This window comes from Micrasema longulum, unplaced genomic scaffold, assembly GCF_059751315.1.
Source record: "Micrasema longulum isolate JH-2025_06_02 unplaced genomic scaffold, ASM5975131v1 h1tg003133l, whole genome shotgun sequence".
In the NCBI taxonomy this organism is placed as follows: domain Eukaryota; kingdom Metazoa; phylum Arthropoda; class Insecta; order Trichoptera; family Brachycentridae; genus Micrasema; species Micrasema longulum.
This window is the reverse complement of record NW_028280229.1, coordinates 1-15,846: the sequence shown is the minus strand read 5'-3', so window position 1 is coordinate 15,846 and position 15,846 is coordinate 1. Positions and strand designations below refer to the sequence as shown.

The 15,846-nt window shown below is 36.2% G+C and overlaps 1 protein-coding gene across 1 annotated transcript; it reads left to right on the top strand.

Moving 5' to 3' along the window:
- Positions 1-789: 789 nt before the first annotated feature.
- On the top strand, positions 790-14,087 carry LOC148271067 (alpha-tocopherol transfer protein-like; the record flags this gene model as incomplete). The annotated part of the gene is made up of 6 exons (XM_088241879.1): positions 790-898; positions 2,565-2,689; positions 4,988-5,144; positions 6,688-6,832; positions 11,746-11,853; positions 13,889-14,087. Coding segments are annotated over exons 2-6 (730 nt in total), but the record flags the coding sequence as incomplete, so codon positions are not given.
- Positions 14,088-15,846: the final 1,759 nt, after the last annotated feature.

Sequence of the window (15,846 nt, the reverse complement as noted above, 5' to 3'; positions counted from 1 at the left end):
ATAATTTTTTTAGAGTGGTAACATTCTGACGTATATAATCTGTGCCTGATACTCTTATTTGTTAATAGGAGAGAACCAAGCGACATTATTTTCACATCTAGGCGTTTGTTTTATTAAAGTGACAGTTATGTCGGAATTTAATTCGACTTCCAAACTTACTTATTTCTCTCTCATATTTTTAATAGGCTTTTAAGAAAAAAAGTGCCAACATCAAAACGATTAAAAAAATTTAATAAATCATAACTAAAGGAAAAATTGCTCGGTGGAAGAAAATTTTTGTCACTTTTAATGCGTAGATAAACGTATCGAGGGGTTCTAGACCCGTCGGCATAAAATGATGTACTTACATCACACTTGATGGGGGGGGTATTGGTAGTATACCTTTGTAGTCGGTCGGGAGACTTTTATCTTCAACTATGACGTCATACTGAAGCTATGTCATTTTAGAGCGTAGATATGTGTACCGTGACGTACGCTTCCCCTTGATTCATATCGATATACCTACCCAAAACTTGAAGGTGGGGGGTCGATAGTATATCTTTATAATCGCTAGAGGGAATTTATCTTCAACTGTACCGTCAAGGTATGATGTCTTTATCTTCCAATCATAATGGAGGCCCTGAACACGACGCACAGCATTAAGCCTTATAATGAATAATTAAATAAGCGTAGTTTGAACTGGCGAACAAAAAATTGCTACATTGCTTATTCTTAAAATACCGCAAATTTATTCAAAACTACTTTAAAGGACGAACTTAATAAATTAAATGATTTATCGGTACGAATGAGCGGTAATTTAATGAAAATCATTGCTAAACGAATGATTATTAACTGGAGTCAGTTATTGTTATAAACTTAATCGGTACGGTTATAGTGTATATTTTAGAATATAATAAAAGTGAGTATGAAGTTGAAAAATATAAATAAAATAGGTTTGTTTTTAACCACATAGTTTTTTTTTCTACCGACCGGATTCAAAATAACACAAGCTTCTTTATCAAGGTATAATTAACTAATGAATATTATCTTAATCTTATTATAAATGAGTGGTATAACTGTTAACTGTCATCTGTGTGCTGATGATGCCGTGCTTCTTGCTAGCAGCAAAGGAGACCCGCAATTATTGGTAACAAAAGTCCACGATGTATGCAAGAAAAGCGATTTGCTTATGAATGTTGATAAATCGAAAGTGATGGTTTTTGAAAGGGATGAAAATATAACTAAATGTGAGATCAGCGTGAACGGAGATATTCTGAATCAGATAGAAGAATTCTTGTACCTGGGAAGTATGTTTACTAGGAACGGAAAGACCGAGAAAGATATTGAAAAGAGGGTGAGTGCCGGGAACAGGGTGAACGGTGCACTAAAATCTACTTTGGCAAACAAATGTTTATCGCGGGAGGCTAAACTAGCAGTTCACAACGGAGTTCTAGTGCCAACTGATACTCCTTATTATTTTGCAAATGCAATATATTGTATTATTTTTTATAGTAAACGCCAATTTTTTGCCAATGAACTATATTTATTTACGAGGAAAACAAAAAACAAATCGATACGAGCTTTGACTTCAAAATTACACACCCGATGACGTATGACTGCGATAACTTAAGATTTTTCATTGTAATCGCTTAAATGCTCAGCATGTTTTCAAGCACGTGGATGGTTATTTGTGATTGAGCTACAAGACGCGTTATCTAGATTCTATTTGCAAACGGATATTTATTATAATATTTATTGTCCAAATGTTTGTAGACAATAGACTGGATTTCACCATCTAGGGAGTCTCATTAAGATTAACAAATTGCAACAGGGATGGAGAACATTTTAGAGACGGAAATATGACTGTCTAGGCATTTACAGGGCTTATGACATTTCATCGGCCGGTTTAAGTGGCCACTTTACACAAACCGACACGATTATTGATTATTGACACACGCGTTGACTTATGACTGCGATAACTTAAGCATGTTCATTGTTGTTCATTGTGATCACTCAAATGCTAACATGTTGTTAAGCACGTCGATGGTTATTTGTGGTTGAGCCACAGGGGGGTAGCGGCGGTCGAATGTTCCAAGTGGCGGAGAGTCCGGGTTGAAGCAAAGAGACTAAATACAGAGGAAAAGTTCCTTAGTAAAGCTAGGGTTTCCTAGGACAGCGGTGCCCGTATCTTAACGGCCGTAGTGAACGGTGATGCGACGAGAAGCCGTCGTAACGTCATCTAGAGAGTGGTTTCCTAGGGAAACGGTGTTAAATGGTGTTGATAACCCCATTTTCCTAGGAAACCACACTCTAGTCATCGTTACGACGGCTGTCCACCGCATCACCGTTCACTACGGCCGTTAAAATACGGGCACCGCTGTCCTAGGAAACCCTAGCTTAAGGTTGAGAATCGCGGGTTTGGGAAGAGAAATTTGCGTAAACTCTTTCAAATTTCAATTTATTTTTTATTCATCGATCCTTTACGAGCAAATTGTTGCAATATACAAATAAAAAATACTTATTTCACAGGAACATTTGCACTTAACTTCGGGGGACGAAGTGCATTATCATTTTTTATCTTTTAGGAAAATGAAACTAGTTCCGATAACTGTAGAGGAAGAGTTTAGGAAGAACCCGCATTTGAAGAAAGAGGATCTTGACAAACTGACAGGATGGCTGAAGACGCAACCGCATCTACCCCAAATACCCGGTTAGTGGATATTATTTTCATATTAATCCAATAACTTTTTAATGTTCATCATAAACTAGCGGACCTGACAGACGTTATCCTGCCCGGACGTTGGCTTGCCTGCTATTAGCTTAGGAAAATACTTTTCATTGATAAGTAGGTACCTAGGTACTTGTTTATAGTTGAATTCCAAGACTAAAAATTATTAATATTCAAATATTGAATTTAAGTAGGTACCTAGGTACTTGTTTATGGTTGATTTCCAAAATATAAAATAATTCATTTTCAAATATAGAATTCCTTTCGCAGATTTCAAACTCGGCTCTTCTCACCAACATGGGTGCACTTTATTTATGAATGCGATTTTCAAAAACGTATTGAATGTCAGTTAATATGGTTTTAGTATTACCAATAATCCAGTAAAAAGGAATAAATGGGAAGAAATTGTTAGGAATGTAAGGAAAGAATCTGATTGGGATACATAAAAGCGAATACTGATTGTAAACATTAAAAAAAAAACAATATCCTTCCATTTTTTTGTATATGCATTCTCGTCGCATGCAACCCTGGTAAGTCGATGAAAAAAAAATTATGCTACTAATTTATGTTTTACAGATTTGATTAAAAATTGTATTATCTACGAACACGCGCAGTGCAAAGATCTACATTTCGCTAAAAACCGCACGTAAATCGGTTAAGACGTTTAGTTCAGTGACATCACACGTACAGTAAAATGGAAGGATGTAGGAGTTTAAAAAAAATAGCTTTTTATGGATCTTAAATATTTATTATTATCGGTATATTAAAAGAAATTATTTATGCTTCATTTAAAAATTGTGAAATAAATAAGTTTTTAAAAAATTCCCAAGGGAGCGATATTTTTTTTTGGAAAAAAAATAACATGTGACACTTGTCAGTTTTCCGGCTATTTTCATACAAAAAAACTGATCAATCGGTCAATCTGTTGTGATGTTAAATAAACACAAACAAACCGGCAAACACAGTTTCGAATTTATAAGATAAGTATGAATATAATTTGCACCTCCTTTGGGCAATAATGTGTTGGCAATAAAATTAATTTGCATTGACAGGCTGAAGTTTCGGTCAGGTCGGATTACGCCGAAACATTTTTGAAGCTTCGGCTCAGCCAAAACCCGCGGTCCGCGACAAAAAACAATATATTAAGACCCAGACGAGCAGAGCAATGGAGAAACATGTTTTTACCGTGCTTGATAACCTATCCATCGAGTCTAAATACTCGTCGAAGATTCTGGTTCTATTTCTCAAACGAATCTGTATTACTCATTTTCCTGAACACAGAGAAATATAATATAATTTTCTCTTCGCGGACGACAACAAAATTCTCAAAATAATTCAAACTTTACAAGACTGCTTTCTTCTTCAATCAGACATTAACTCTTTTAACCAATGGTGTAAAGTCAATAAATTAGAACTAAATATTAAAAAATGCAAAATAATGTCATTTCATAGAACAAAACAACCAATTTCCTTCGAGTACCTATTAGAAAACTCCAAAATTGATGTAGTCAAGTCCATCAGAGATTTAGGAGTTGTTTTGGACTATAAACTGACATACAACGAGCATATAGATAATACAGTAAATAAATCACTGAAATTACTTGGCTTCATTAACAGAATATCCTCTGATTTTACTAATGTCCGTACAATCAAAACTCTTTATTGCTCAACTGTTCGCCCTCTTCTTGAATATGCCTCAGTGGTCTGGTCTCCATTCTATGTCAATCGCATAAATCACATTGAATCAGTCCAACATCGCTTGCTTCGAAAAATAGCGTGGATGCTTGGACTAGAGAGAGATAATTATTCTTATGCTGAAATAGAGTCAATGTTAAATATTTCTAGTCTACAAAAACGTAGAACTAATATTGACTCCATATATATGTTCGGCATACTAAATGGTATAATCGATGTTCCATCATTACTGGGACAAGTAAAATTCAATATTCCGATTCGTAGATTGAGAAACAATGAAGTACTGTTCATCGATCAGCATAGAACAAACTATGGCCTAAATTCTCCAATGACCCGCCTTTGTCGTATTGTTAACTCAAGACAAGATATGGACTTTTTTGGTTTAAGTTTACAACGATTTAAACGAGCACTAAATAAATAGTCCAGATCTTGTCTCGATGTCCCTTATGTTTGTCAATGCTTCTTTCTTTTTTTAAAAATGTTTTAAACTATTATTTTATTGTAATATTTAAACCTTATAAATTGTATACATGGACAATGTCCGTTAATAAATAAATAAATAATAATAGATTTTATATTTCCCAGATCTGGATCTAATATTATTTCTGCATAGTTGTGACTACGATTTGGAGTTTACCAAGCAGAGTATAGACAAATACTACACAATAAGAACACACACCCCCGAGTTCTTTTCCAACAGAAGTCCGGCCCATCCGTCTGTGGCATCCGCTATGGAAGTTGCGTAAGTTATATAATAAACTGTTCTTTCTACATACTTCTTCTTTAAATCCTTAGCAATAGTGACTTCGATCAACTTCAACCTCAATATATTTCAACCTTAATCTACTTAAACCTCAATTTACTTGAACATCAATATACCTTAATCTCAATCTACTTCCAACGTCCATCAGTTGCAATATCAAACTACTTTAACCTTATACCCGTATGCAGAGACAAAACTTAAAGTGAGGAAAGTACATTCTAATTTCAAATGCAGAGAATAACCCAAAGGTGAAGACAATAAAATGTACTTTCCCCACCTTAAGGTTTGTCTCTGTATATGGGTATTAATCTACTTCAATCTCAATCTACTTCAACCTCATTATACTTAAACCGAAATTTACTTCAACCTTAATCTACTTCAACCCCAATCTACTTAAACCTGAATTTACTTCAACATCAATATACGTCAACCTCAATCTACTTCGTCTATCAACTGCAACATCAAACTACTTCAACCTTCATCTACTTCAAATTCAATCTTCTTAAACCGAAATTTACTTTAACCTTAATATACTCCAACCTCAATTGACAACTCAATTAACTTCAACCCCTGTACAATTCTACGTCAAACTACTATTTACATATATCTACTTAAACTTATTTCATTATAATCTACTTTAACCCAAATCTATTTCAACCTCAATCTAATTCAACATCAATCTTCTTAAACCTTGATCTACTTCAACCTTAATCTACTCCAACCTTAATCTACTTCAACTTCAATATACTTTAACCTCTATCTACTTCAACTTTAATCTACATTATCGTCATTTTATCCTTATTCGCACCCTTAGAGTAATAATACCTACGCCACTTGCTAAAAGAGTAGCCAATATAGACAAAAACTATTATATAATTATCAACCACGAAGTTGGCTACAGTTTAGGGCATTACAATGAGCCGTAGGTATTCAGGTCGAGAATCGCAAGCGCAAACCGAAAAAGTCCGTTAAATGATAGTTGTTAAACTAAAAATTTGGAAATCTTTTGTTCTATGCAATAGAGCTAGAGGGCTTCTCTAGAGAATTTAAAAAAAATTACCTTTGTCATCGTTGTTTTTTTTAAAAATTATATCTTGCTAGATATGAAATTTCGTCCCATCATCAACATTTGAAAATCCCGGTTGATCTTGAAATATAATTTTAAATGTGGTATCAAAATTTCAGGTAGCTACTTACGGTTAGTGAGTTTGATTTAAGCCATAAAGGTATGTTTGAAAAAATACTTGAAAACAGCACGATTGATCAAGAAATAACATTTTGAAAGTTATTTCTAGATTTTACGTCGCTATGACTTACCATTAAAAACTTGAGAAGACTTTGGATTAAAAATAGCACTGTCGACCGAGAAATTGCGTCGACAATCATTTCACGTCGCTACGACTTACCGTTTCAAAAACTGACGGACAAACAAACACACACAGTTTCAGTTCCTCCTTTTGCCTTATTTTCATGTTTGTATTTTTATGAGTTACAATGTTTTTTTCTGTTTTTAATTCTTTAGCTCCTACTTCATTATGCCGGGACTAACTGATGCTGGGGGGATAGTCATGGTATTCAAGTTGTATGACACTAATCCTGCGAGATTTGACATTAACAACTTGATGAAGTATTTCATTAATATGAAGGATTTAATGCTACAGGAGCTGGTGAGTTCTTTAAGGCTGTCTTGTAAAACGCCCGAAATGTAAAAAAAATACGTTTTTTAAAAATCGTTCGATTAAAAAAATATAGGGAGTATTCTTGATACTCCCGTCAGACCTTTATTTCGTGATTGCAAATTTGCATACGTGACTCTCGGTTTTGGGATATTCTTTTGTTTTGTTTGTCAAAAAAAAAGTTAAAATGAAATAAACTTAGGTATTATCATACCTAAGCATTTAAAGTAGAACGATCAGGTTAACGAAGTTAGTCGTAAACTTTACAGCAGTTTGCACTCACTTAAAAGATTGCAGAATTTTTGCTTATCAATGTTAAGCAAACATTAGTCCAGAGCTTACTTCTCCCCATCCTTGATTATGCAGATGTATGCTAACCAGATGCATATTCTGAACTACTTGATAAGTTAGAATGATTACAGAACAGCGATTGTTTACGTTATATCTTCGATCTTCGCAAATTTGACCACATAACCGAATATCGCACGCAACTACACCGGTTCAGTATCAGGCATAGAAAAAATATTCACATTCTATCACTTCTTCACAATATTTTGAATAACCCCACTTCGCCTGTTTATCTGACAGAGCTCTTTCAACCTCTTCGTTCTAGTAACAAGAGAACCCTTTTAATACCCTTTCACCACTCACACGAGAGGTAGTATCATACGTGGTCAACATAGTACAGGCAATCGGTAAAATAAGCCAAAGTAAGGAACAAAATGCCGAACACTCTTCTAGTGGAACAGAAGCCCTGTTGACTACTGGCAACAAAACTGGCAATTTCGCTATTCGCGCGTGTGACGCGCGAAATTGTCTTTCTTGCTCCTGAATCGTGGAATTTTCCCATTTCTATTGTATTGGTGATGTATCTCCAATTTTGATAAAATGCTTTTTCTGTTCTTAATAAGTATTAATTATTTAATATAAAAATGTTTTTACCGATAAATAAATGTAAAACAAAGGAAAACGGAAAACTTTCACCCAGAATTTGTTAAATTTATGGAGATATTAAAGTTATTATATGCAATGTGTAGTAGCTACACATCACGACGTCACCGGGAAGGGAGAATTAACGAAATTGTAATTATTTTAACCTTGACAAAGTTGTTTATTGCTCTCTAAATTCTTTAGATATTTTTCTTATTACACAATGTTAACCAGCTTTAATGTGTTTTTTGTTTATTCAAATATTCATGGCAAACTCCAAAATGTTTTTTATATTGTCATAAGCCTTTTTTGTTGTTTCGCAAGTTATCAGTATGTAGTTATGCGTGATTACACTGAATAAATTTTGTACCAAAAGACAAAATGCGTCATTATTTTTATATTGTTTTGGATAAGCGATGTTTAAAATTTGTTAAAATCCACCCAGTTTTTTGCTTTTTCAAAACAACCCGATACGTATTTTCATACATTTCCATGTTGTTTGTCTTACAAACCAAAATTAATAATAAAAATAATGTGACCTTACTGGGGCTACCCGTGCCGAGGACGCTTTACAATATACTTTTTAATAAATATTATTACATTTGAGAATAAACAAAGAAGACTAACATGCACAGTTTATTGATATAATTTTCACTTTATATACGTATACAGTTTACTCAAGGCAATTTCTCACTACTTTCACCTACCCCAAACAAGCTTTTTAACCCTCCTTCCCCGGTAATGTGTAGCTAGTACACATTGCGTCTAATAACTATAATATCTTTATAAATATAATAAATGTTGGGTTTAGATTTTCAGTTTTCCTCCATTACACATTTACGTATCGACTGAAATAATTTGTTATTTAAAAATAAGGCACAAAAAAGCATTTTATCGGAAATCGGGGATAAATTACAAATATCATCAAAAGTATACTCACAGTATACCAATAACACCAGGCGTTACACGTCCACTACATGTCCAGTCACGTAGTCCAGTACTTGCTGCTTATACTTAGTAGGTCTCGGGAAGTTTGCGCGGGTGCACGTTTCACCCGAGTCGTTAGCGATACCCAATGGCTTTACTGCTGCAATATTATAATGTTATGCAAATACAGCAGTATCACAGATCCTAGCAGTATTTTTACACTTGCAAACGACGCAACATGACATAATTGAATTTAAATCGGCAGTAAAGCTAGGGTTTTCTAGGACAGCGGTGCCCGCATCTTAATGGCCGTAGTGAACGGTGATGCGGTGGACAGCCGTCGAAACGTCGACTAGAGAGTGGTTTCCTAGGGAAAAGGTGTTGAATGGTGTTGATAACACCGTTTTCCTAGGAAACCACACTCTAGTCACCGTTACGACGGCTGTCCACCGCATCACCGTTTACTACGGCCGTTAAACTACGGGCACCGCTGTCCTAGGAAACCCTAGCCTAAGGGAAAGGTTAACCGATGTTTAGAGGAAGATTACACTCATCCAGACCGAAGAAGGGCTGTTGTTATGCCTCTATCCAAGAGAAAAGGCTCAAGGGTGGAATGCGGAAATTATAGAGCGATCAGCTTTTTGAGCGCTATTGGCAAAATGTATGGAAGAATACTGATTGAGAGAGTAAGAAAAGTTACTAAGAATAGAGTGTGGGATATTCAAAACGGTTTCATGAATGGAAGAGGATGTATGGATCAAATATTTGCTTTCCAAAACATGTCAATTTTTTTTGCTAAAAACCAAAAGCTTTTCTGTGCATTTGTCGATCTGCAAAAAGCGTTTGATAGAGTTGACAGAGAAAAATTATGGAAGGTGTTATCGGAGTATGGAGTGAGCGGAGATCTGACACGAGCTATTGCTTCTCTGTATAAGGACAGCACAGCATGTGTTAGGGTAAATGGATAACACACATTGTGGTTTGACATTCGTAAAGGAGTCAAGCAGGGATGTGTGAAGTTACCATGGCTGTTCAACGTGTATATCGATAACTGCATGAAAGAACTGAAAGGCTTAAAAGTGGGAGCGAAAATGGGTGATTTAAACGTTAATTGTCTTTTGTATGCAGATGATGCCGTGCTTCTTGCTAACAACAAAGAGGAATGCAATTCTTGGTAACAGAGGTCTACGATGTATGCAAGGAAAGCGATTTGCTGATGAATATCGAGGAATTTGTGTATCTGGAAAGTATGTTTACTAGGGATGGAATGACTGAGCAAGATAATGAAAGGAGGGTGAGTGCCGAGAACAACGTTGCACTTAAATCAACCTTGGCAAATAAATTTTTGTCGCAAGAGAAAAAATTAGCAGTTCACAACGGAGTCCTGGTCGGCCCTGATGTATGACAGCGAAATATGAACTTGGAAAAACAGGGACAAAAGTAGGCTGAATGCTGTCGAAATGAGATCTGTCAGGCGAATGTGTGGTAAAACTATGTACGATAAATGCACAGATATTGAGATCCGTACATTATGTAAGGCTGAGATAAACACTATCGACAAAATCAAGAAAGGAGCTCTCCGCTGGTTTGGACATGCAGAGCGAATGGACAGCGAAAGAACGGCTAAGAATATTTACGATGCGAATGTTGATGGATGCAGAAATAGAGGAAGACCGAGAAAGACATGGCATGATCAAATCCAACAAATACTTAAAGATGGACATGTCAAAAGTCGGAATAATCGGCGCGCGTGCATGAGAAGATGTGTGAATATAGAGGAAGCGAGATCTGTATGCAAAGATAGAGTGAAGTGGCGTTCTCTGCCTACGGCGTGATGGTTTGTTGTTGTTGTTGTTGATATTGAATTGGTGTTGGTATTATACAGGGTGTTCTTTAAACCCTGTCACATCCGAAACCACGATGATCAGTATGAGCAAGAAGACATATTGGCAAGATGTATGAATGTAGAGGAAGTAGCGAGATTAGTATGCAAAAATAGAGTCATGTGGCGTTCTGTCCAACTTCAAGTTTAACAATCTTCTGCTCGGTGTAGTGTATTGTCCCCCCAATATTAATTATTTCTCAGATGTTGTGATACTGCTGGCATCGCTTTTCTTACAATCTGATCATACCATAATCATGGGTGACTTTAACACTTGTCTTCTCAAAGGAGACTACAGAAGCAAACAGCAGCTCCGTTCCACTAGAAGAGTGTTCGGCATTTTGTTCCCTACTTTGGTTTATTTTACCAATTGCCTGCACTATATTGATCATGTATGATACTACCTCTTGTGTGAGTTCTTTATTTCCTATCACCGATGGGATGTTTGTGTAATATTCATGTAAAAAGTGAATTGAACAGGAATGTTGCGTCTCATAAAATGAAATAATACAGACCAAAATGGACACCAAGTCGTTGGAACAATAGGCATAACCCCCCAGTCTACACACGTGCGTTCCTAGAAATTCCCCCACAGCCAGTGGGCCACATGGTGACGGTATCTACCTACTGTCTACAAAAGATTCTCTTCGGACATCTATCTCCCTTTGTTAACCATGGAGTTGATACAGTGCTTTTTTAATTTAGTTTTTTATTGCTTCTGCATCGCGCCTCCAGCTGTTGTCTTTGATAGCTGAAAAAGGGGCAACGCACCAACTGGTGAGGGACATCTCGAGGAGTTTCATCGTCGCGTGGGCAGCTGTCGATCTCGGAGAGCTTGAAGCGATGCAGGTAGCTCATGAACCTACCATGACCCGTGAGAATCTGGGTGAGCTCGTGGCCAGCTTTCTGCATTCTCCTGAAATCATCCTGCATCCTGGGTCCCATGTTCAAGCTTACAAGATGCTGGCCTTTGAGATTCAATCTAAATACGCGAAATCATTTCCTGAGCGATAGGGGTGTTGGCGGTTGGAATAAGCTGCCACAAAAGCTTCAGTATTGAATGCTCTAATTGTTACCGCGCGTAAGAAATCATTTTTGTATCCATTTCCCCGTAGCACTGAAATTCCTTATTTTTGCGTGTCATCATAATTTAATTATTTTTCAGGGTACCTGTAAGGGTGTGGTGATAGTATTTGACACCGAGGGCCTACAGTGGGGACACATGCTTAGAATGAACGTATTTGCAATCAAGAAAGCTATAACGTATCTTCAAGTGAGTATTGTTAAGGCTGTAGTTTGGTAAAACGCACGCAAAATGAGGAAATCATACGATTTTGCCATTTTTAAACAAATGTACAACAAATATAACTGTACTTATTTTTATTAAACGAAGTTTCACTAGAAATGTGATTTCAAAATTATTTTATCGCTTGTCAATGTAACCTCTTTCACAACACGGACTATCTCTTCGTTCTAGTAACGAGAGAACCCTTTTAATACCCTGTCATCGCTCTAATTTTCTTGCCTCCTCTTTCACAGTATTAGCAGCTCAATTGTGGAAAAATCTATCCACTAATGTTAGAGACGCCTCTTTTTTATTTACGTCAAGTCAAGATTAAAATGTCACTATCTAAATATTTAAATTGTTCCTTTATCCTTCTTCTTTCCTTTCCACCCCCACTCCTCTCTTCATTGTATAGTGTTAACTTTAAATTCTTTAATTAATCTTTGTTTTTAATTTTTGTATAAAATTGTAAGATTCAATATGTCCATGTATTTATAATTTTATTAAACTGAACGGTTTGGGTAGGTAGGAAGAAATTGCCTTAAGGCAATATGCCCGCCCTTATATGTAAATATATTGTATATGCATATAAAGTGTCAAATAAATAAATGTCAAAATACGTATTTGAGATATATATAAATATATAATATATTATACAATATGTTTTTGAAATCTATTAAATAAATATGATATATTTCTAATGACATGTAGATGTGTGTTATGTCAAAGGCAAATAATAATTATCAATGTTGCAGTGTCTCAGTAAAACATTTTGTTTTTTTTTGTCATACACAAAATATTCAAAACGGAAGAAGTCTGACAAGAAACTATAAAGGTTTACGTGTGGCAGGAGACTAGGAGAGCCATAGATTAATACCGAATTGTTAGTGTTGCCACTTTCTCATTCGTCTTTGTAATTAAATTGTCGGAGGGTTTTCAAGAATAGCATTATGACAAAGCAATCGCGTTGCCCAGTCGACTATTGTCGAGTGGGTGAGCGGGTAAATGTCATATCTTTCCAGCATAAGGCTCCTGGGCTGAATTGACGAGTCAGCGCATGTGATTCGATGTTTTCTTCGGTAATATTGGCGTTGTTGGGCGTCCAGTGTGTTAATCATCATCTAAACATTCATATCCGTCTTTGGACCTCTTATGCCATTCGTATGGATGTGTTTTTGACGTACACGATTCGCTAAAGGCTTTACTTAACATTTTCAATGATTCGGAACACGAAATTTTGATTAGTAACACAAAACTTGAGGCACGCTCGTTGTTCCAATTGTTATCCATTGTAAAAATCACCACACTTCAATTATTTGACTCACTCAAACAGATGCTGGCAACCCTGAACATCCGATAGCCTTCAAACTTTGACAGATTGTCAAACACAGTGTTGCCAACGTGATAAAAACGATGTTTTAAATACGTCCAAATGTCTGCAGGCTGGCTGAATTTTTTACTAGTTATTCAGATCTAAATACCATAATTTAGATCTCAATTACTCCAGCCAGTCTGCAAACATTTGGCTTTACTCAAAACGTTGTTGAATCAACTAACTGGTAAAAGAAGAAGTATAAAAATTAGAAAATTGTTTTCAGGCGTTGCCTAGTGTGGGTGATTTGGTTCAGCCGGATAAATCTCACCCGCGTGATAAAGGTTTCAGCTCTTTCACTTCACAAAAGTCGACAGATGGAAGAGTTGAGGAAATGTGGATGTTCAAACATGGGCAGAATGGGGAATGTTACACAGTGTGTAAAGTGGCCACTTAAACCAGCCAATGACAGGTCATGAGCCCTGTAGATGCCTAGACTTCTATATTACCTTCTTAAAAATGTTTTCCCTCTGTTGCAACAAATTTAGTGATAAAAATTGCCGACTAGTGCAGCGCGGGCATTTTAAATTAGGAACTCCTCTTTCTTTTTGATCATATGGTACAAAAAATTTACCTTTTACTTTATTTTCAAATGCAACAACACCAGATCTTCGACTTGAAGAATAATTCTATTGATTATTCTGTTTTCAGGAAGCCATGCCCGCCAAACTGCTCAACGTCCATTTCATAAACCCCTTTTCGCTGCAGGACAAGCTCATGGCTCTGGCGCGGCCCTTCCTGAAGAAGGAGGTAATAGACTCCATACACGTCCACGCACACGGGATGGACTCCTTCTACGCCCACGTGCCGAGAAGAATGATCCCAGCAGATATGGGAGGGGAGGCGCCATGTATAGCCGAATTAAGAGGTCAATAGAAAAAATATATATTACTGGCGTAGAATTAAGAATAGTCCAGAAGGAAGGAGAATCATATTTGAATACATCGGACTGTATAAAAAAAACCCCACTTTGCCACACTTTACAGTGCACATGCGTGAAGTCGTCATGTAATGTTGCCAGATCGCGAAAAATATAATCATAACACGAATGTAAAAAAAGTCAATTTGTTAGTTTTTCAAAAATTTTATTGTACACGCGGAAACATTGATTGACACAACAGAGAAGATAAGTAAAGGGTCATTTAATAAGAGTTATTTAAAATGAACTTTGAACTTAAAAAATTAGACAATTTTTTTTACATAAAACGGATATTTTTATGTCATGTAAAATAAAATTTGATGTTTTAAAGATAATGTCGGTCAAATGTCCACCGCGGCGTTGTTTAATCCGAGCGCTCCAATTTCATTAGTTCTCTCATTAGATGAGCAAAGTGGCGTAAAAAAATTTACTACCTTGGGCAACACTAACAAAATGACAATTTTGTTTTCTTTGACAATCTGACAGATGGAAAAATAATTCCATTTTTAAGTCGTGTATTTGCTACTTACACATGAAATGTGATTCCATCCTGTTCCTTTTGATCCCAGCAGCATTTTAACTTTAAAGCGACACAACACGGCATAGTTGAATTCAAATCGAAAGTTGCGTACTGAGCGACGTCTACAATAAAACTAATAGGTCAAAACGTACAACTACTAGTTTAAGAGTAGTTTACTCGCCTTCTGTTTGATGCTCGTATTCGGTTTTGGACTATTCTTAATTCTATGTTTAGATTAGAAGGTACTTTTTTATTTTATAGTAATTAAGAAAAGACTGCAATTCTTAATAACAAAAGTCTAAGATGTATGCAAGAAAAGCGATTTGCTTTTGAATGTTGATAAATCGAAAGTGATGGTTTTTGAAGGGATGAAGATATAACTAAATGTTAGATCAGGGGAACGGAGATGTTCTGAATCAGGTAGAAGAATTTGTGTATCTGGGAAGTATGTTTACAGGGATGGAAAGACCGAGAAAGGTATTGAAAGGAGGATGAGTGCCGGGAACAGGGGTGAACGGTGCCCTGTAATGGAGTTCAAGTGCCAACGCTAATGTATGGGAGCGAAGTATGGGATTGGAAAAATGATGATGAAAGTAGGTTGAATGCTGTTGAAATGCGATCCCTCGGGCGAATGTGTGGTAAAAAGGTGTAGCTGAGACATGCATTATCGACAGAATCAAGAAAGGGGCGCTGCGTTGGTTTGGACATGTAGAGCGAATGGACAGCGAAAGAACGGCTAAAAGGATCTACGATGCGAATGTTGATGGATGCAGAAAACGAGGAAGACCGAGAAAGACATGGCACGATCAAGTCCTCAAATACTTGAAGGTGGACATGTCAAGAGTAGGAATAATCGGCGTGCGTGCATGAGAATATGTATGAATGTAGAGGAAGCGAGGTCTGTGTGGCAAGATAGAGTGATATGGCGTTCTATCCTCTCTGCCTATCGCTACGGGGAAACGGCGTGATGGCTTGTTGTTGTTGTTGAATGTATTTTTAAATCAATATGGATATTGTGAAAAAATGTTTTCATATATAACTTTAAAAAAGAAATTGTAAAAAAATATGTCACTAGATAAAATGAAATAAAAAGAAGAAAAAAAAAACATGAAAATACTCATATTAAAGGGCAACAAAATATATCAAGAGTTAATATCTTTAGTTTTAACA